This window comes from Symsagittifera roscoffensis, chromosome 2, assembly GCF_963678635.1.
Source record: "Symsagittifera roscoffensis chromosome 2, txSymRosc1.1, whole genome shotgun sequence".
Classification (NCBI taxonomy): Eukaryota; Metazoa; Xenacoelomorpha; order Acoela; family Convolutidae; genus Symsagittifera; species Symsagittifera roscoffensis.
The window spans coordinates 19,197,000-19,219,211 of record NC_087063.1 but is presented as its reverse complement, the minus strand read 5'-3'; the positions used below and the strand labels follow the sequence as shown (position 1 = coordinate 19,219,211).

Below are 22,212 nucleotides of genomic sequence, written 5' to 3'. Positions count from 1 at the left end.
CAATCAATCAATCAATCAAATTTGAGAAATCGAAGTTTTAAAACGTCTGTAACTTCCGTAGAAATAGTCAGGCATAGAGATTTGAAATCTTGGTGTGAAATATGGCAACGTTTTCTATTTTTATACACGAAATTGGTCTCAAAAAAGCATAGTTGACATAAATGTACCTCATTTCCTCTGCAAGTTCAAACGGTAACTGAAAATTTATTTTCAGCCGTTTATCCCAATAATAGATGTGCATGTGAATGCAGCTTTTCCTTATTTTTCTGTTTTAGGCCGTATGAATTCAATTCTGAAAATCAAGTCAGTGAAATGTTTTTTTTTCTATTTTGATTTCCTCTCCGATTCAATTCCGTGCGTTGGTAAGACTGAGGTGAGATTGAACTTTAAATACATTTTTTTGTCTTTTAGTACAACTACTCCAAATGCGGCTAAATTATACACCCGCTCGTGGTCGTGTTTGGTTCAAAACAGATCAAACCCTTTAGCGGGGGGAATAAAGGGGAATACAGCGTACTGATTTGCACTCAGTCGTAGGCGTAGTGGTGGCGGGAAACAGGAAATGAAACCAGGCTTAGCGGTTGACGATAGAAGATTTCAATTTCATTTGCCCTGTTTTAAAATTCATCGCACTTTTTTTTCGATCACGCGGTCAAAGGAAACAAATGCACCCGCTTGGTGTCGTATGTCAGGGAGAAAGAGAGGGTAAAGATATTCTACGACTGTTATAGAAACACAAAAGATGGAGTGATGGGTAAGGCAATAAGAGAACACTATTCGGTGATATCGGGCGCCTGTTCGTTCACGTTGCACTCTCGTTTTTTTTATCAACCCATGTTTTTTTTATTTGGTATTTTGGTAAAATCTGCTCATCGCGTTTTCTCAGGGGAAAGCCTATAGGATAGATAAATTGATTTTTTAAAATTATCGAAAATAAACTCGAATTACAATTGCATTTTTTCCTGGCATTTGCTGATAAAATTTGCCAGCACCTCCGAAAGCTGTGGTTAAACATGTAACATATATTTTCAACAATAGTAACATTTCAATTATTTGAATACACAATAGTAACCCAAGCAATAGTATTTTCACTTCGAAGCTTATTAAACATAAAATTTTAAATGTCACGTAGAATTGAAACTGCAACATTGTCTGATACCATTTAAGAGCCGTAGGGATCTTCTTAACTATCCCCCCCCCCTTTTTGGACCTTGTAAACTACCCCCCTCCCCCCCCCCCCTCATGCATGTATTATTTTTGACAACCATTTCTGTATAAAATATGCATTTCAAAAACGTCAACAATTAAGTGGGTTTTCGTTTTCGCGCGTTCGTATTTGTATTACTCACTATTTATATAATACCCACGTAAAAAATTTTAAATATTGTTTTCTGAAAAATCTGAAAATTGTTTTAAGCTATTGCAAATGTGGCCGCCAAAGTTGAATTTCTGAAAATCGAAATAGGGGAGGTCCGTCAGTAGTAACTTTCAAGCAGACTTCTGCCTATATTAGACAGACCGGTATTGATACAAATCAACCAACAGGTAAAAGCCGCTGTTTTGTGCTAGAGGGTTACTACAACAAAAACTATGTTGGGTGCTAAAGTTTTCAGACTTTTCATCTAAATTTTATTTGCTTTCCGTCAATGTTTATAGCCTGGTCGGACCGACAAGTTTTATGAATGATCACCAATTTTTGGTCACTGGACGATGGGAGAGGGGAGTGCAGCTTACCTTTGCAACCTTCGCAGCTGAGCGCGTTGTAGTGGTAGCCGGAAGCAGAATCACCACATATGGCACACTTTAACACACCCAGCGGCTCCCCGTTTTTACCCAACAAATGTCTTCTTCGCTTCCTCGGAACTAAAGGCGAGTCAGCTTCCGTCAACTCCAGCGGACTCTGGGGAGGGGAATCCCTGTCGTAGTCTTCGTCGTCCATACCCCCCGGAGGTGAGTTGTAATCCCCAGATGAAGCCCCGATAGAGCCGGGTTCGAGCAATAGAGGGGGCATGGGTATGTCAGCAGCTGTTACTGAAAATCGCCGACGCCTTTTGTTCGGCGGAAGGCAGTTGTCGTCATAGTTCTCATAAAACTGCACACTTTTGGGCTCCATTTTCAGGTTGCGTGGAGAGGCGTCTACAGAGCGAACATTTTCGGGATTCGAACCGGCGATCATCGGTTCCGAGAAGGGTCCTCCATTTCCAAAGGGCGAGGCTTCGCCTAAACTGAGTCGGGTCGGTTTTCTAATGCTATTCGGTTGATCCATTGGATGTGTTCGTTTTTGCTCTGCGCTTGGGTAGCCGGGGGAGTTTAACTTTCCTTCGGAGTTTAGCTTCACAATTGTTGCGTCTGAATTCGAGCTGACAGAGGCGGGGTTGTTACCACATTCCTCCCACTGTGGGCTCTCGTCGAGGTCGGGCGATTTGGAGGCAGGTTTTGATGGGGGAGGGGCTACGGGCACTGACAATGGCGAGGGTGGGTTTTTGGCTTTGGGGGGTGCTCTAGGGATAGAATGGATAGAGGTAGGAGATGAAGTAGTGACCTGGTTGGAATTGTTGTGAGACGAGGAGTTATTGAGCGACCTTTCCCTCCGAATGTCCTCTAGGGCAGTAGCTGTGACCGCGGACTGATTGGGGGGTCCGTTAGGGGGGTGGAGTTTGAGTCTGGGATTGGAGAAGGGGGTCGATTTGTAGATAGAATCCGAGCTTGGATTGCAGTTCAGTCCAAGAAGAGTAGCTGCCGTGAAGACCGTAGGGACAGAGGGGGCTTTAGGATCGCCCATATGGACTGAGCGGGGCAATTGGGTGGGTCTATGGTAACTGTAGTTGTGACAATGAAGGGCTTCCGAGGATCTTGAGGGGGAGGAGGGGTGAGAAGAGCCAATGATCAGAGGGGGCGGTGCAGTCCTCAATTTGAAACGGTTGTTGTTATTATTGTTGTTGATGATGTTGTTGGTTCGATTAGCAGAAGCAGCCGCGGCCACCAATAAAAGGTAGTTCTCAGTGAGCACATTAGAAATAGAATCAGAATGAGAAGTAGCTAGAGAAGTAGGACACAACCCAAGAGTATTTCGCTTCTCACAAGCAACCAATGCTAGAGCAAACCTCAAAATCAGTCCAGCTGACACTTCGAAAGTCAAACACACCAAGTATTTTCACATTTAATCAAAAACGTTTTGACCATAGATATCGTTGCAAAAAAATGAACAAAATATACTTATGATACTTTTTTTCTTCATTTTTTTTATGAATCCGAATCACAACTAAAAAGGCTTTAATTTCATACTACTACCTTAGTTGACCCCTGCGAGTTACGCTATAGTTTCGTCTCACTTGTTCGATAGTGGTCGAAACAATGAAACATCTTTACCCCTCAACTACAAATTTATTGTACAAAAAAATCCGCGCAATGTAAAAATAAAATAGACGACAGCCAGAGAAAATTGTTTTAAAAATTAAAATAAATAAAACAGTAATCATTTAATGCCGAGTAAACAGTCATAAATTTATTAAGATGATGAGGGATGAGTTCAAATTAAAAAGCTTTTAACTGATCACCACCTACCTTTAGCTGAGCGGCATCAGCAGCAATATAGAGTTTGGCATTCTAAGAAGGAACTGGCGAATCATAATCTAGAAGTGGGCACTTTCATGCTGATATACAAAAGTATTAGTTTATCGTAATTGGGGCGAGGGTGAACGGTGGAAGGATTTGGGCTGTAATGGTTGTGCTTATTACGGCAGTGGTAATGGCGGTAGTGCTCTAGGTGGGCTTAAAGTTCGCCTTAGCGGTCAAAAGAAAGGAAAGCGGCCTCTTGTCGTCTCAGCAAACAGTGTCGTCAAATCTACGTTTGAAACGATCGCTCCGCAAAACAAGCCGCAAAAGCCGCTCTTTCAGTTTACATAACACAATTACCACAGGCAGACAAATCGAACTAAGTGAACTCAGTAGAAGAAAATATATATCTGAAGATTGCCAATTTATAATACCAATACTAGCAGCAAGTCTACCTTTACCTTTTACTGTAACAATTAATTTTATCATAACCAAATCCCACGCGTGCTATTCGCCACCCGAGCAACATCCTCTAAATTGAAAATTACAAAAAAAAACAGACGGAACCCATCTTAATCAAAAATTGGTTTGAAAACTTTGGAAAAGTCCTTATTTTGTAAAACAGAACCAATTTGCGCCTAACAATTTGGTTCAATGGCGTTTTGATTTAAAACATTTCATTTTTTTTGTTTCTGCTGCTTCATCTCTCTGCTTAAAGCAGCATGATGAACTGATGGTAATATTACCAACATTTTTTCCACCTCCTAATTACCATTTGTGAACTTTGAGGTTCAAGCCGAGAGCAAATTTTGAGCAAATGTTTGAAACTTGAAAGTAATTCCAATTGATCTGAATTGACCAGTATTTTCTTTGCCGCCGGTACAAATTTGACCACCGTTTTACTCTTTTATTTTGCTAAAAGTAGAAACTCATTTGAAACGTTTCAGCTAAAACTACACTCCGGGCATGCAGTAGCTTATGAACTTTTACCACATTTGCCGAAAGGTTATCTTGCAAAAGTTCTGGTTCTGTGACCAAACAACCAAAAAAAACAGCAAGCTTTTTTACAAGGTTTTTTAAAACTTTAGAAAAACAAAATCATTTTGAGGTCCCATCAGTTTTGTCTAAAAAAAGTCAGCTATCATAATAATTCAATCATATGGAACAGCGGAAAAGAAACAGTAGAAATAACCGGAAAAGGTATAAATCGCCTAAACTGGATTTCAATCCGGGCTATATTTTGTTTTGCTTTCTTGGAAATTGGAGGAGGAAAGAAACAACTAGAGAAAACTCTGGCAGTGAATAACCACTAGTCAGACTAGTTCACAATTCCATTACCTCAATGCCAACAGGGTGCGGCAGCAGTGCGCAAACATGATAACCGCCGTCAAAATTGAGGCTCGTCTGAAACCTCAAAGGCCTTTCTAAGCTTAGTCATAAATTCTAGAGGCCACTTGAAACAAAGAGAGAGAGAGAGAGAGAGAGAGAGATATTTCGGAGAAAATACATGCTTTAACAGTTTTTTTTTCATGATTTCTCTGTTTTTATTTCATAATATCAACAAATAATCATCAAAAATAAACAAAAATGGTCAGTTCTATGAAGGACGAAAAGTTCCAATAACACTACAGTACAGCAATCATAGCAAAAAAAATTCAAAAACTTTTCAAACAAAATAATCAGTCTGAGTTTTCTCAGCAGTGTAAAGAATTGTTGCATCATTTTAGCCATAGGCCAAACTTCGTTCTCTATCCATAAGTAGTAGGAAAAACAAAAATAAAAATGGTAGGTTGCTGTTCAAATACCACAGAAAATTCCCACCACGCTTAACTTTGCAGAAAAAATCCTTAAAAGATGAAGAAAAAAATGATTTTAGTTTTTTTTTTCAGAAATCTGACCAATTTCTGTTTATTTTTTGTGGAAAGGAAGGATTTGATTACAGTTTCATTTAGTAGCGGATTTAGGGGGGGGGGGACGGGGACGGATTCGACACTGTTAAAACGTTCCGAATTTTGTATACAGCTCAAAATGTCATATGATAGGCCTTCAATATGATGTATCAACCTACGTCATCTGGAATTGATTACTGTACCTGATTTTGCGTAGAAAAACAATTGGATTGTAAGCTCCTTCAATCTACGTAGTCGGAACAATAGCCATGATAACCATAAAACACATGTATCAATTATAACAAGACTACTCGTATATCAGAGCGAAGCCCTGCATGATACGACTGCACTTTAAGGACAGTTAAAAAGCTTTTTGGTTGAAAAATTGACGAAATCCTCGAATATAATGAAAAAAGTTAATAACTTTTTGTCTTCAATTTGTTCTACCAGACGCTAATGTGAACTACAAAGTAGTGTTTTTTAGCGTCTGTCTGAATAATGAGACAAAAAGGCTTGCCTCAATTCAAAGAACCCATGTTACAAGAACGCAATATATCGCGTGTTAAATATCCCAAATTGGCCAAATTCAGCAATTTCTAAACCACCATAAATTTACGGGAAAAATGATCTCAGGTGAAATATGTTTTTCTAACATTTGAACTCCGAATAGCAATATCTTTCAGATAGTTTATAAAACTCTCGTCAAAAATTGACTATATGAAAAACCCTGCCCAAGCATAAATATTCCGAAATCGGAACAATAGTAATGATAATGATAACAATAATAAAAAATTATTACATTTTAAAAAAAGTGATAATAAAAGTAACAAAATACTCATAATAATATGAAAAAAAAATTAAACTTAGCCAGCAAAAGCAAAAAAAAATACAAAACTAGGTAAAAAATTGTAATTAAAAAATGGGATTCAAACCTCTTATTTACCATTTGTGAGAACTAATTCGTCCAAGTTAGGCTAGAAATAAGCGCTTACTTGCTTAATAAAAATCATAATAAAAAGTGAGAAAATCGAGAGTGAATACTGTAGCGGATGTAGGGGGGGGGGGGGGGGGGGGGGAGGGGGTGGACGCCTCTTTCAGGGATTGGAACCCATCGCCATTGGCACTACTTTGCTTGTGACCTCCATTTTTGGCAAACAGACTTTAAAAAATTTATAAACAATTTCGGCGCCAATTTATGCTAATTTTGAGAGGGAGCGCGATCCAAAAGAGCACGATTTTTCGTCAAAAAATTCCAATAAGCGCTAAAAACTTTCAAAATCTCGCCTTTTTTGTGATTTCGGAGAGCTCGAGCTCCGAAAATCAATTTGATCGACCTAGAAAAAGTCGACAATATTTTCGAAAATCCTGATTTTATTGCAATTTTCCTAATCTAAAATAAACTCCTTGACGCTCCATGACAGGATTGCTTTTTGATTTTGACTTTTTAAAAAAATAATAAAAATATTTTAAAAATTCAAATCAGAAACAGTTCAATTTGAAATCCAAATGGAGCTTGGCTTAGATGAGAGTATCACAACTTCATGATAATTTGGGCTGTAAAATTTGCTGCAGACCTTGCAAAATTGATTCGGAGGAGGGAACAAAATTTTAACTGTTGGGAAAGTAAATTTTGAATAGAAGTTCAGCAGTGGTTGCTGTGCTGCGACCTGTTTCAATAGAACAGGTGAACTAAAATTGAATGGTGCTTCGATTAGCAAAGCTCTCAATTGTTTGTCTGATTTTTCTTTTCATTCTTCTTGATTTAGTTAAATTAGGGTTTTTATTTGCTCTTTCGGGCTTTTATTTCTCTTGTGGGCAGGAGGGAATTTAATTGAACATGTTTTTTTAACCTTGAATTGACAGGTCTGGTTCTTATGTTTTGGATGCAAAGGCTGGATCTGTACTGAATCCAAGGGATTTTTAAACAAATCTTGTGGATCCAAAGGCTTTTTAAACAAATGGCAGAAATCTTCACTAAAAGCGCCATGTTTGGAAACCCCTTCGAGAACACTAAATGCAGCTTAGTATTCAACGCTAAACTTGGGCTTTTAGCCTGAAGATTTATGCCCCTGAGCTACTACTGTACTCTATTTCAGGGGAAGGTTTGGAAAATGGGGAAACCCTTCTCGCCATCCAAAGATACTATATTACCACGCCCATTGTAAACCAAAAAACCACTGAGACGCGCGATCCAACAAACTGTCCAGAAAGTTAACCAAACATGCGTTTTCGCCGTACTTTCTCTGAACTTTACCTGGGGGGCAGAGGCAAGTTTTCAATGGTTTAGGAAGGCTTATTATTAGGGTTGTTTCGATTTGCTAAAAAAATGTATAAAAAATTTCAGAGGCGCCAAAAATGCTCGAAATTTGCTTTTTATGTTGATTGTAATTTTACAAACTCAGTTTGTTAAAATTTCATTTTTTTTTTCAATTTTTTTTGTCTTTTTTCGGCTTTATAGGTTGCAGCTTATTTTATATCCACTTAGTGACCTCTTATTGCGTCGTTTGATGAAAAAAAGAGAGACTTTGTTATTTTCGACTTTCTTACAACTCGAGACGGAAGAAGCCACAAACGACGGACAAAAGGAGGGCCAAACTACGGGCACCTAGACAACAACAACAACAGCAAAAGATTCGGCTCGACTTGTTTTTTTTTTGCAAACTTTGCTTTTTCGGAATATCGTCCGTCTGTTTATTGTTTGCATCTTAGTCCCGAAGTCCGACTTTTTTTTGAAGATTCAGCTTTCTTCCAAGTTGCTGTAACACCATTGCTTGAGACGACCAAGTCTCAGGAATTCCATTCCAGCCGATACCTTTTCGGCTAGTTTGATAACTGTCTGTCTACTTATTTTGTCGGCTTAGTTCCGCAAAAATTCCGCTTCTTTCCTGCATTCCGAAAGCTCACTGTACAGGTAAATTTTTTACGTAAATTTTTTACGGATAAATTGGACTGTTTTTGTAATTTTAATAATTTTTATTGACAAATCGATATTCCAAATTTTTTTTTAATTTTTCTTTTCAGTGATTTTAAACGCATTCATTCAATTTTGAATCGCAAGAGATGCAAAGCTCAGCGCTGCCTCTGTGTAAATTTTTGACCCTATTTTGACAAAAATTTTGCGCCGTAGATAAGTTTTTGAAAAAAAAGGTCAAAAAGCATTTTTGGCTTTTTGGAAAATTTTGACCAAAAAATTGTGTTGATTTGGCGCGCTCCCTTTTAAATTTATTATGTATTAATGCCTTTAGAAAATTGTAGGGACCCTTTGGTTGGTGAGGGGGTCGAAACCCTGAGGAAGGGGGGTCTTTTTAAGTTTGCAATTTAAGGCGTTGAGCAGAGCTCAAGGGCTCGAGGAATGAAATTGGTGTGCTTGAATAAAACTCCCTACATCCCCAACCTTTTGTATTCGAAAGTAGAACATAAAACAATCTGATAAAAACAAGCTACCGTTTTATCAGAGGAAATTCAGTTCCTGCTTCAGGCAAAAGGCAAAAATAACAAACGATGGCTTTAATTTAGCGTCGTTACCAAATATTTACGACGCTAGAACGATTAACATGATAGAGCCAAAAAAAGAAAAAGGGAATTTGAATAGAGGTGAAATTGAAATGACCGATTTTAGATTCAAGAGAAAAGAAGCATAAATAGAACAGAAACTAACTGACAATCACGATGTGAAACAGTGAAAGCAATTTTTAAGTGGCGCAAATTGAAATAAGAAATATTTATAGTCCTCTTTGCTCTATAACGCTTCGCATATCAACCGTTTAGTCGGCTTATCACAAAAGGATGAAGTTAAGCCAAAATAAATTGTAATCAAAAACTGTTTGACGTAAAATCAACTCTCAAAATTTGTTATGGGAAGGTGAGAGGAAAACAAAGCTACAAAAATACAGTCTGAAATTATAATTAGAACAAGGATAGCCGTTGCTGTACAAGTAGGACAGAATGTTCCGACAATAATCATAAAAGAAAGTTTTTTTTTCGTTTCTTTTCTTCACATTAGTGTCGTGGTGTGGTTTGAGAACTATACAAATGCGTACAAAGTTAGTGAATTAGGTAAGTCCATAACATTTTTCTTCGAAAATTGAACACCAAACAACAAATGGAAAAAAATTAAAATTAAAAAAATTCTCATTTTTTGTCATTTAATTTTTTTTTAGAAAACCTTTATTGCCAAATAAGCGCAGACCGAATCATCCAAAATAAGTATTCTCTTTATTAAAATTAAGTTTGGTGAGCCCACAGTCTATAAAAAAGTAAATTTTCATATAACAAACGTTACTCGATCGCGTTACTCTCGAAATTAGACTAAAGCTCAAAAATTTGAAACTGCGACAATTTTTAAAAAATTTTGAAAGTCGCTCGAATCACGACTGAAAAGGCTTTATTATGATATATCATTCGACCCATTCCGATGATTATTTGTGGTTCCTGATTTTGCGTGGAAAACAAAACAAAAAAAACTCAAACACATGAATACAAAGTTCCTCTTCAAATATTAGACACAATTTTCCAATGCTTAATTGTTGTGCACAGAAAAATTGAAGTAAAACTCTAGCAAATACCGATTCACCAAATTTTCAAAGGCAGATGAAACATTTGCTTCTTTGACTTTTAGATCTGCATTTGCTTCTTTGACTGTAATATCAGCGTTTGATTAAACAAAATGCTCAGAACACAGTCAATCACGGAACCTTTTGATTATCAAACTTTCAAGAAAACAGAATTAAAAATTATGCTTAAAATCGTCATAAAATACTGCCTCACTCATGAAAATTTCATAGTTGGACCTGGTTTTAACATCAAAATGAAGCGATATCCATCTAGCTCTGAAGTAAGCCTCAATTTTTTTTGTAATTCTGAGCGCGGAAAAAACTCTGCGTATGCTCTGTCCATATAAAACTAGAACTTAAACGCATTTTTAAATTTTGGAATCAAAGATTCAATTGCTTTGATGCGTAATAAAATTATCAAAACTAGTCTAGAGAACAAAAGCACACTTCTCTTTGAGAGCTGGACACCTTGGATTGTTACATAGAAAACAAGGTTTTGAGCGCGCATTAACATGTCAAAACATTTTTTATTAGACCCCAGCCTTACTTCCTCCGTTCTACATTGGGCCATTCTTCTATGGGGTAAAAGATATCATTATACTTGAACTTTCTTTAAACTTCAACAAATCGAAAAGTTTTAAATTGTCTACAAAAAAAAGACTGCATACTACGTGAAATCGGCAAGTAAAGCGGCATTGGCAAGTAGCGACTGTTTGCTTGCTCTTGTGTGCATTTATTTGACATGAGAGGTGAGGTGTGCGTGAAACATTTTCCACTGCTATGTATCAATTAGCAAATCAGATGACTTAAAGGGAAATAGCCAATCAGAAAAAGAAAACGTGAAAAAAACGAAGTAACAACAAGAATAGCCGGTTGCCGTACAAGTAGCACAGAATGGCCCGACCATACTCTTGCAAAAACATAACAGAAAAGTTTTATTTTTTAAATTATTGTCGTTTTTTCTGCGTGGTGTGATAAAAAGATCTGAACAAAAACTACAGTTTTATCAGATTCGACAGTCATAGTAAAATAACCAAATTGGAAAACAATTTCTATTCAAAAATGACTAGAAAAACAAAAAAATTCTCGAATTTTTTTAAAAGTTTTTTTTGCAGTTTTTTTTTAAAAAATTTTTATCAAATTTTTAACGTTTTTTTTTCCAAAAAAGCGCTGAACAACTCAAAAAAGTTAAGTTTAAGCGACTAAAAACTGAGTTTTTACCGCTTTAATCAAGCAATTGAAAGCTTTTAAGCTATTAAAACAAACTATTGTAAGCTATTAAAACAAAATATCACGACTAAAAAGGCTGTAAAATGCTATATCACTCAACTCTCTCCGATGATTATTTGTGGTAGCTGATTTTGCGTGAAAAATAAAAAAAGAAAAAAAAACTAAAATACACCCGAATACAAAAATCCTCCCCGTTTTTTAAATAATCGGAAGAATTCGTTTCTAAAATTAGATAGTATATTTTGCCTGAAGCTTTGATCATTGACGCGATGAAATTTCACCAAAAGGGAAGCATCGTATAGTAAGCACATTTTATCAATGGTCGAGTGATATATCATATCAAAGCCCTTTCAGTCGTGAAAAACTCGAGTGAACCAAGTAGCCTCGATAATAGGCAACAATTTTATTTAGGGCGCAAAAAACTTTTGTTACTAATGTTTTTTAAGGCGCCTCTTGGTATTAAAATTTTTAAATTCAAAAATCCTGCAAAAATTACATTGTAGTCAATTATGACCGATTTTCTAACGTTATAAGCTTTTTCTCATCAAACTACGTACAAATAAACGGCACAAATTTATCAAGGTGGTCAGTTTTCTGTGCTAGTTGCTTAGCAAACGGCTATTCTTTTTGCGCATTGCGATTTTTTATGCTGAGCTCAACAGAAACCAAAACTGAAAAAAAAAACGAATTTCCTACGGAAAAAGAATACGCGATGGGATCCTTACGTACAAGTAATGAGATCCATACATAAAAAAAAAACTTTCGCTACTAATATTATAGTTGCGTAAATTTTACATGGGGATCTTTTTTCTGTTATACGGCCCAAAAACTAATTTTTTTGCTATTTTGATACTCAAATCTGGTTGATTAAAATTAATAGCAGCGAAAAGAAACTTCAGCGTTTTCAATAAAAACAGAAGGTTAATTAAGAGTTCTAAAATTGGGCCGTATAACAAAAGACCCTTGAAGAAATTTTCTAAGGTCTTTAAAATGCTCGGCAAAAAGGGTTAAAAAAACATTTGATATATTTAACAACTCCCCCTATGGTATCTAGTTTAAAAAAATCCCCCTATTAATATAAAGTGACATTAGAAAAAATACAGTAAATTACAGTAAAAATATCCAGCCCTATAAATAAATACAGTAAATTGGCACTACAACTTTCTATTGGGAATTCTAGTTTTACTGTTTTCTGATTGTCCGAAAATTCGTCAATTTTAATCTAATTAACAATACCCCTCCATTTTTTGAAAACGGGAGAGTTTTAATTTGATGCAAAATTTTAAACTATTATTGAGGTTGTGAGAAAAGTTGCGGACTCGTCATTCAGGTACAAGTATGAGGATATACTTAACAATTAACCCCTTCAAGAAAGAGGGTGGGGTAATTGCTAGGTAGATTACATAAGTCAAATTTTCGACCAATCAGGATGTAGCAAAATTCGAATTTTGAACAGAACGCTCTACGGCTTTTATTTATAGGGGTGGCATTTGTTTAGCAGATACTACGTGATTCTTAAGTAGATCCAAGCATGATAGTTTGGTCCCTTAAAATAGGTGACCGGTCAATAAGACGACAGCTCTTAAGACAACCGCTTTTGATGGGACTTTACGACGACGCTATACGCAATTCTCCACACCGTATTTCCGATGAAATTAAACGGCTTAATTTCGAATTGCTCATTCTACATGTAGAAACACTTATTTGACTTAATGGCATGTCGTCTTCATGGCATGTCGTCTTATTAACGAAGCACACTGAAAATATCAAGTATGAAAAATGGGCCACGCGATTTTTGATAAAATGTCAAAAACCAATGTAAAAAAGGATAGCCTGTTGCTGCGCAAGTAGCCCAGAATGCTCCTACCATATTCATAGAAAAAAGGGAAATTATTTTTAAAACTTTCTTCAAATTAGTGTCGTTTTTAGTGGGTGTTGTGATTCGAGAACTATATGATCGCGTAGAAAATAAGTGTATAAGTATGATCTACACTTGTATTTAAAAATTGAATACCAATTAAAAACGTGAAAAAAAAACTACTTTTGTTTTTCATTTTTGTAGAATAATTTTAAAAATTCTAAGAAAACATTCATTTCCAAATAAGCGCTGAATGAAACACCCAAAGCTAGTTTTTTGATGCAGTAAAATCAAGTTTTTTATCCTATAAGTCTGGAAGAAAGTCAATTTCCATTTGACGTGCAGTATTTGATCGCGTTACAAGCTCGAAATTAGACTACATCTCAAAAATTTCGGATTAATCGTTCGACCCCCCCCCCCCCCCCACCTCTAATCACGAATTTTCACCACAATCACTTAGAATAGAATAGTTATATCACCAACAACGGATTTAATTATCGAAACTTCATTAAAACGTCAATTTAACTAATTCTGTATCCAATCAATATACTATTTGTATAAAAAAAAATATATATATACATTTTGCGAGTTAGCATGAAATGCATGGTTTTTCAGAATTATTTTTTTTTCAGAATGCATGCTTGGGGAGGAAATTCCAGGGTAGGTCACTTAGGGAGGAGATTGTACGGTTGATCCAAAAGTTCAAACCTGTTTTTCTCAGCACCGGGAATTTTTTATTGATTTTTTTCTAATGTTTGAATTATGACTGAAAGGGCTTTAATATGATATATCACTCGGCCCATTCCGATGATTATTTGTGGTTTGCGTGAAAAAAAAAACACTAACACACCCGAACACAGTTCCTCCTCATTTTTAATGATCACCCTTGTTTCTGCAGATGGTACAAGTATGATAGTTGGGTACCTGAAAAAAGCAAGTATGAAAGCCAACAAATTCTAAACCTGTTCCGAACATTTTAAGCACAAAAAAATTGCTTCAGGGACCCACCAAAATGTTAGGGAACTATCATACTTGTTCCCTGCAGATCTTAAGCTCAAGCAAATTCTTCAGAGACAGAGACCCATCTAGATTTTTCAGACCCAACTAGCATACTTTTGCCATTATTCAAACTAGCTTTTTTACCAGGGACCCAACTATTCTTGAACGGTTTTTGGTTTTTTTTTAAATTTTGGGTTCAGGATCAGGGCATCGAAATAAGCAACGAACCTGTTTCACCTCAATTGAATAAGCTTCGATGTACAAATAAATTTATGCTCAAAAAACGAACGCTTGTTTCTATAAGTGAAGTACTAACCTCTTCATATTAACAATGTTAAATAATCAAGAACTGCGTTTATAATAACGACCATCGCGCACCGAATTATCTAATTCATTCACTTTTTTTGGCCATTGAAGTTGCTATCGGTTTTTAAAGCTACAAATAAACAGTCACCTATAAGATCAGAGCATAAGCGAATACGGTGAATAGAATACAATACAGGACGGGACAGATCGTTCTTTTTGGCCTTTGGTTTAAAGTGCAAGTAAAAAATCGACCGCTAGAGCAAATTTTTAATGCATTTTTGCTGTTCGCTTACTGTGCTAGCGGCTGTATTGTAATTTATTAGAATAATTCACAAAGAATCTCTTGTTCCATTTCTCTTTTTTAATGTGATGTTATGGTAGTTCGGTTCCGCTACAAGAACAAATTGATAAAAGGACATATTGAAAAAGGATTACGGGCCTCGGGAATTGGAGAGTAATCGCAACTTACAATCCATTGTATTATTCGTCCCAAAAACACTCAACCAAATGTTTGTTTTTCTAGAATTTTTACCATTATTTTGAATTAGGACCTGAATTTTAAATAGATAGCAGTAATAAATCTAAAACTCAAACTTTCAGTTTCTAATTTTTTAAACTCTATTCCCGCTCGATAAGTACATCTATCTGCTTAATGCACTAAATCTCGACCTATAACAGAGAAAAGAGCAAAGAAAATAGAGCACGTATCGTTTATCTTATCATAATGCATGCAAATCCTTAAAAACAAATTCAAGCCGCGCGTTCGCTCGGTCAACAAGTAAACTTTACAGTGAGAGCCAGTGAGCGGGCAGTCAGCTTAAAAGGCATACTAGTTCAAGATTAGACAAACTTTGGACCAAGTTAACATCCTCCTCCCCCCAAAGCCGTTTAGGAGGGAGGATGTTAACTTGTTTCTGAGTTCGAACTTTGAGCCAATCAGAATCTAGCATTTTTACATGCAGCACAGCAAATTTAATTTATTGAACGCTGGGGGTAGCGGATCTTAACTTGGTCTAATTGGGGGGAGGATGTTAACTTGATCCCAAGTATTTAATTTAGTCTGGTATGGTGACCTTAATATTCATGGACCCGGTCAAATTGCCGATAGTCGCGTAATGTTCGGAGACTTGAATTCAAAGAGAAACCCAACCGCATGAAACAACAGCGATCTTTATCGAAAAGTTTCTTCTTGACACAAGTGCAATTATACTCCTCTTGATTCGGATATTGGATACGTTTAAACCCTACTAATCTTTTAATTTTCGGACACCCACCACATTATCAGAAATTCAGAAAACAGTCTTCTGAAGTAATTAGTAAAAAAAAAACTGCTTTTGCCGTCTGCAGTAAAGTTTATCGGCTACAGGCAGCTCTACCATAATACAATACATACAATATTACAGGATATAAATCTTACGTAATAAGACTTTGAGCATACCAATTTTTTAGCAGACTGAAAACAATCAACTGTCAGAAGAAAGCTAACTTTCAAACGCAGCTATGGCAAGTAGCGATCGCTTGCTCCCCTGCGTCTACAATCTGGCGTAGTGCGCGTGTGAATCAGTTGCATGTTGATCTGCTAAAAGACCTGTTTCCATTTTTGATCTGTTTCCATTTTCTATGCTAAAAGATTGGTCTGCTGAAATACCGGTCTAGAAAGGGCACAAGAGCGCGAAAAAAGACAACACAATAAAAACAAACTGCGTTTATTCTATGAGTGGAAGAAAGACAATCTCGTCGCGATAGCGGCCCAATATTATTGTATTTCGGGCAAAAGAATGTAAGTTTTGAACACTGCCGAAGTACAACAGTGCCGAAAATCAAAATGTTGTTCAACAGTGCCGAAAATTATTTTGATTTTTTTTACTCATCCCAAATCTCTTACAAGTAAATTAATTCAAATCGACTGAAGTTGAAAAGTCAAAAGTGGCCATTTTAATTGATGCCACTTGTTAAATATACAAAAAGGGGCGTTCAACAGTGCCGAAGTACAACAGTGCCGAAAATGATCATTTTTGGAACTGTTGAACAATCAGTTTATTTTCGGCACTCTTGTACTTCGGCTCTGTTGAATGCCCCCATCTCGGCCAAATATTATTGTTTTTCGGGCAATGAAAAATGTAAGTTTTAAAGCGGGATGGTTGTTGCAAAAAATTCAGGACATATTTTGATACATTTGACGCCCACACGCTCAAAATAACTTCAGTCTGTTAAATTTGTTTTGTGTGCCGCTCCAAGCCCTGTCCTAGAACGAGAAGGCATCTCCTTTATAATCAAATAATTTTTGAAATGCAAAAATGGGATCTTGTTAACTATCCCCCCCCCCCTTTTGGACCTAGTTAACAATTTCCACCCTATGCATGTATTATTTTTGACAACCATTTCTGCATTAAATATGCATTTCAAAAATGTCAACAATTAAGTGAGTTTTCACATTCGCGCGTTCGTATTTGTATTACTCACTATTTATATAATACCCACGTAAAAATTTTTAAATATATATATTTTCTGAAAATTGTTTTAAGCTATTGAAAATGTGGCCACCAAATTTGAATTTCTGAAAATCGAAATGGGGGGATATATAACAAGATCTCAAAAATGTAACATTTTTTTTTGACGAGGCCTTCGATTATTGTTACAAGAACCCGAAAAAATGGCGTAGACATTAGTCAAAAAACTAGTAGCTGCGTAACATTTATTCAAGTAATTCTTCTTTTGGACCGCTTCTTTTTCTTTCACAGGTCTCACTGTGCTCTATTTTTTTGAAAAACAATCCAATGATTTTTCAGGAATTTTCAGCTTAAAAATCTGTAAACAAGCAGTTTTGGTCAATTTAAAGGTTTTTGATTGGTTGCAAATTTTGAAAACGTCAGCCATCGCAGTACAGTAGCTCCCATTCTTTTTTAATGTACGATGATAAAGAGGAATGAAGTGAAAAAAAAATGGTGGCGGTGTGAACAAATATCGGTTTGGATGATCGAAAAGGAAAACAGCGAAGAGCATGAAAGGAAGAAAAAAGAGAAGAGTAATCAATGATTTACCATTTTGTTCACACCAAACAACCAACTGTTTGTTTGTTTTCGCCGCTCGGCCATCAAATCGAATCAATTATTGAAGCAGTACGAGGAAAGGTAGAGGAAACAAGAAATTTAAAAAATACTAGACGAAATCGAGTTATAGATGATGCATGGGCGCCGATTTGGCAGAAGACTGTTATTATGATTGCCGCTTTTAAGGGTAAATTTGATGCTTAAAAATTCTCCAGCCTTTCAAATGCTAATAATTCCTCATTAGCCTCAAGTTATATCACTGCAACTGATTAAATGATATTGCTGATGGAAGAAGAAAAGTCAACAAAATATTTCTTTTATTACCGGAAAAAAACTGAGGACAAAAAGTTATAAGGAAAAACTAAAGGGCAATTGGAACAATGAAGGCATCTGCATAATACGAACAACCTTTTCATTTAATGAGTCTTTTCGGTTATACCCGTTCCGTGCCCTCAAAATAATGATATGGAAAACAAAAAAATTTATTCAAAAATGGGACCAATTTTATCAAAAAAGCAGATTGTTAAATTAGTGCAGAGAAAAATGAATACAGCTCATCTAAAACCCACCTCCGACGGTTTTATCTTATAGTTTTTCGTTTTTCAGTTTTTTTTCTCACAATTGCTCACAATAATGTGTCAAAATGCGTCGAACACTGTCCGAACTTTGAAGTTTGCCTTTTTAATGTTGGATCATGCTCTGCTATCATGCTCTAATATTAACCCTGCTGATGTTCTTTCTTTAGCTTTATCTTTCTTTATTTCCTCTTTTGTTTCTTTCCAAATAGATTGTTCCGAGCACGCCCAAAACACTGCAAAGACCCTATTATGCATCAAAGTAATTTTTTGACTAAAACTTTTTGATGTACTGCTGATCGAAATTCGACTTGCTGCCTGCCTCAAAAATACACAGCCGTGCTCTTTCTGCTGTCGCTTTTTATAATTCTAGCAACCATCGAATCGTTCGCTCTGAGGGCATTGTAAGCCGGTGTTATCCTCTAAAGGAAATTAACCGTGTGTAATAGGCATTTTTGGTATCATTTTAGAACGGATACATGACAACATAGCAAAAGTTGCGAAAAGTAAAGTCTAGAGATCAGAGGATATTTTCAACAGAAAAGTTTAGACAAATAACTGGGTTGAGAAACACCGACTGAAGCTGCTGTCTCAATGCAATTGATATATGACAATTTACAAGTTGACCCATATTGCGATAGCCCTTTATTGAGTAATTTTCATCAAATCGACCAAAAATTTTCATCAAATCTTTTTACTTATTCCACCCAAATTTCGTACTTTTGCGATTCTGTAATATTTTTTGGATAAATGCTGAGAACAACATACTGATAGCACTGGTTGATTTAGTTGGGGGCGTTCAACAGTGCCCAAGTGCAACATTGCCGAAAATGAAAAAAAAAAAGATTTTCGGCACTGATTAACAATAAAATTATTTTCGGCACTGTTGAACTTCCGCACTGCTGTGCTGCCTAGATTCATAATCTTTTCTCTTCTAAAGCAAAGGAATAGCCTCTGCTTTCCACAATCTGAATTTTGGATTGAAGAATTACGCACCCTCATTTTTGAACACTGAATATCAGATTTAGCTAGGAGTTTTCGAGAATAGTGCCTCAATTACTAAAAAACGGTAAGAACTTAAAAAATAATTTTTCCGAAGTCCATATGAGCTTTTCTATACAAAACAGGTTAAAACATATTGCGCAGGGAAAAGTCGTTTACCATGTTAGTTTCAATGAACTATCAACATCAAAATCAGCAGCTTACTTTTTGAAGAAAAAAAAAGAATACATTTACAAAAAACGGGCAAACTTTCACAAATTGGTCATTTTCTAAGGCCAGATTTTTTTTCAAAAAGAAGGGCATGGCCGCTTGCGCAGATCAGATTCGCATAAAAGATTTTTTTCTGGGTAAATTCCTTAATCTACGATTTAGCCGGATAGTTTTTGAGAAATAACACCCTTTTGAGAAAAAAAAACCAAAATATCAAAAATGGGCTTGTTTGAGGCCAAACATTTTTTTCCCACCAAATTAACAGAATAGTTGCTTGAGAAGGCGAGGCCCCATAAATTGTTTCTTTTTATTGAAACTTTCATCTTAGATTTGTGCTTCTATATTTTGAGAAAATGAAGAATTCAAATCAAATATACCAAAAATCCCCCTATTGAAAAGTTCTGCGAAAAGTGCAAAAATTTTCCAAGCGTCGCAAAAAAAACTAAACAACAAATCCCATAAGTTTTCATAATACATGTACTTTTTAAAACAGGACCTAACAATAGCCAAAAATAAAGCAGCAACATTTGCCATTATTATGCTTAAAGAAGCTTAATTATGATTAAATTGCAATATACCAAAAGTGCCACCAAAGGAACTCTCTTATTTGCGAGTTAGTTTAGAAAAAATTCTGCCTACTAATATACTACGCTTCGCTTGTGCAACCAAATGAATTTTATGGCATATGAATTTCTCTAGCAAGATTGTTGTTCCGACCATTGAAAATGGGTAGGAACTTTGTATTCGGGTGTTTTAGTTTTTTTTCAACTTTTTGTTTTCCAAGCAAAATCAGCTGCCACAAATAATCATCGGACAAGATTGAGTGATCTATCATATTGAAGCACTTTTAGTCGTGATTTGAACGACACATTTGAAAATTTCAAAAAAGTTTTCACAGTGTCGAGAAAAACCGATGTGAAATTTTTGATTTTTGGTCTAACTTCGAGCTGATTAGTGAGGTAGTTAATAAATGCAATAGCTTATTTAAGCTTAATTTAAGCCGTGAAAACTTAATTTTACTCAAGTAAAAGTAGTTTTGGAGTTTTTTAGCGCAATTTTGGGAATCAAAAACTTGAAAATTCAAAACTGTGGTCGGAAAGTTCTGTGCTACTTGCACAGTAACCGGCTATCCTTTTTTGAAAGTATTTTTTGAGATATTACCACTTTTGAACTTTACTGTTTCTCTTCTTTTTTATTCAGTATAAGGAGCTACAAATAACGGCAAAATAATTTGGAGTGAAAACCTTTTCTGACCTTATTTGAGCTGCCGCGGCAACGCAAATTTTCCAGACATTTTTTTTGAAAAAATGTTTGAAACTTTTTTTTAGATCTACCGGAGGATGAAACATTGTATTCGGGTTTTGTTTAACATAAAATCAGTTGCTTAAATTAAGCTTGAGACAGGTTCGAGCGAGGTCTCATGCGAAAAACTTGTCCTGATTCAAGCTGCAGTCGAAAATTCAGGAGAGGTTTTGCATGGTTCGAAATCAAAATCAAGAAGAGCTCAATTTTTATAAACCCAACTTGAAAAGAGGATGGTATACCATACCACTTCTTTTAATATGGCCCTGAAGTTGGCGAAATATATTTACGAAAACGTATGAAAATATATTTAGAAAGCAAAGAAGCTTGTATAATTTTTCATGCTACTTGAAACGCAAACTGAAAATTGAACAACACGTGATGATTTTGTACGAACCTTGCGGAAACTTTTGAAGAGCAGGAACTACGATTTCTTGTCACACACGAAAAAGAAGGACTATTGAGAAAATTGAGAAACGTTTTGAATTGAGAAAAAGTTATGAACGTTTTGTATTTTTTGCACCAATTTTTGCACCAATTTAGTAGGTACGCGATAAATAATCAATTTTTGTTTTTGAGTTTGTTTCAGTTCTAAATATTCGAATGAAACTGCAAACAGACGCTCTCAAATTTTCACCTGATGAAAATTTGTATGAAAGGTAAAAGCTCTTCAGCTTTTTTCTTTTTGAACAACCTGATAATCACAAATAAACAAGATGGCTTGATGAATCAACAAACGCAACAAAAGCGAGAGACCGAGAGAAAAAGAGCGAGAAAATAATTGAAAATAAGAAGTCAAAAATTGAACTGTAGTTTCGTTTCAGCAAACAACTGTCGTTCCCTTGTTGTTTTTCTATTTTTCTCCTTATTCTACGTGCTTTTCAATTATTTCTCTGCTCTTAGATACTGTCGGCGGGGTAATTGTAATTGTGAGTGAGGGGAGCTCCTCCCGTGAACAAACAAGTGTCACAGACACACATGTGCAAGATAAATGACCTCCTAAACAAAAATGGAAAAAAAATAAAATAAAAACAATGATATGATACGTCGTCGCATTCCATTGAAATCATTTTTTGTTCGCAATTCCACTTCCATTCTTCCACTAAAGAGAAACAAAAACTGTTCAGCTCTTGTACCAGCTTATTTTTCCTAAATCTTGCACGTTTTTGCATTTTTTCAACCGCTTCAGACACGGAATACGGTTGAATTGATTTGGATTGAATGGCGCTATTTGTTGTGATTCACAACACGCCATGTTTTGGAATCAAACAAACTGTTAGGAGGGGTGAATCGTTAACAAGAATTGTTTAGCTAATAATTCCAGCTTTGAACCAAGCTAACATCCTCCCTCCTAAATCGGTTTAAGGGGGAGGATGTTAACTTGGTCCGAACTTTCTGCCATTAAAAAACTCTTGTCGTCTACCGGGAGATAGAATAATTCAGTGGATATTTAGAAATTTATGCAAATCATGTTGACAAAATAATACTTTTTGATTCCTGCTTCTCAGTTGAGAGCCGATGCATAGAAAATGAAGGCCATTTTGAACTAAATCGAATCAACACTTGGTTGAATTCGAGCTGAAAATCTGAACAGATCAACTTTGTGTTTTTAGATACCAGTAATTCCTCGGTTTATATACTAAATTTTATGAGAACTGCAAAAAGTTTGTAGGATTGACAGCA

At 35.8% G+C, this 22,212-nt stretch overlaps 1 protein-coding gene across 4 annotated transcripts in view; it reads right to left on the bottom strand.

The window, feature by feature from the left end:
- LOC134840556 (nuclear receptor subfamily 1 group D member 2-like) overlaps positions 1 to 21,541 on the bottom strand; it is a 31,414-nt gene extending 9,873 nt beyond the window's left edge. The window contains exons 1-2 of one of the 4 annotated variants that reach the window (XM_063856457.1): positions 20,927 to 21,541; positions 1,735 to 3,093 (exon numbers count right to left, since the gene is read on the bottom strand). In XM_063856457.1, the coding sequence (XP_063712527.1) occupies positions 1,735 to 2,782 (1,048 nt within the window). In that variant the 5' untranslated portion in view covers positions 2,783 to 3,093; positions 20,927 to 21,541. The other 3 variants (XM_063856456.1, XM_063856458.1, XM_063856455.1) reach the window with 3 other exon arrangements.
- Positions 21,542 to 22,212: the final 671 nt, after the last annotated feature.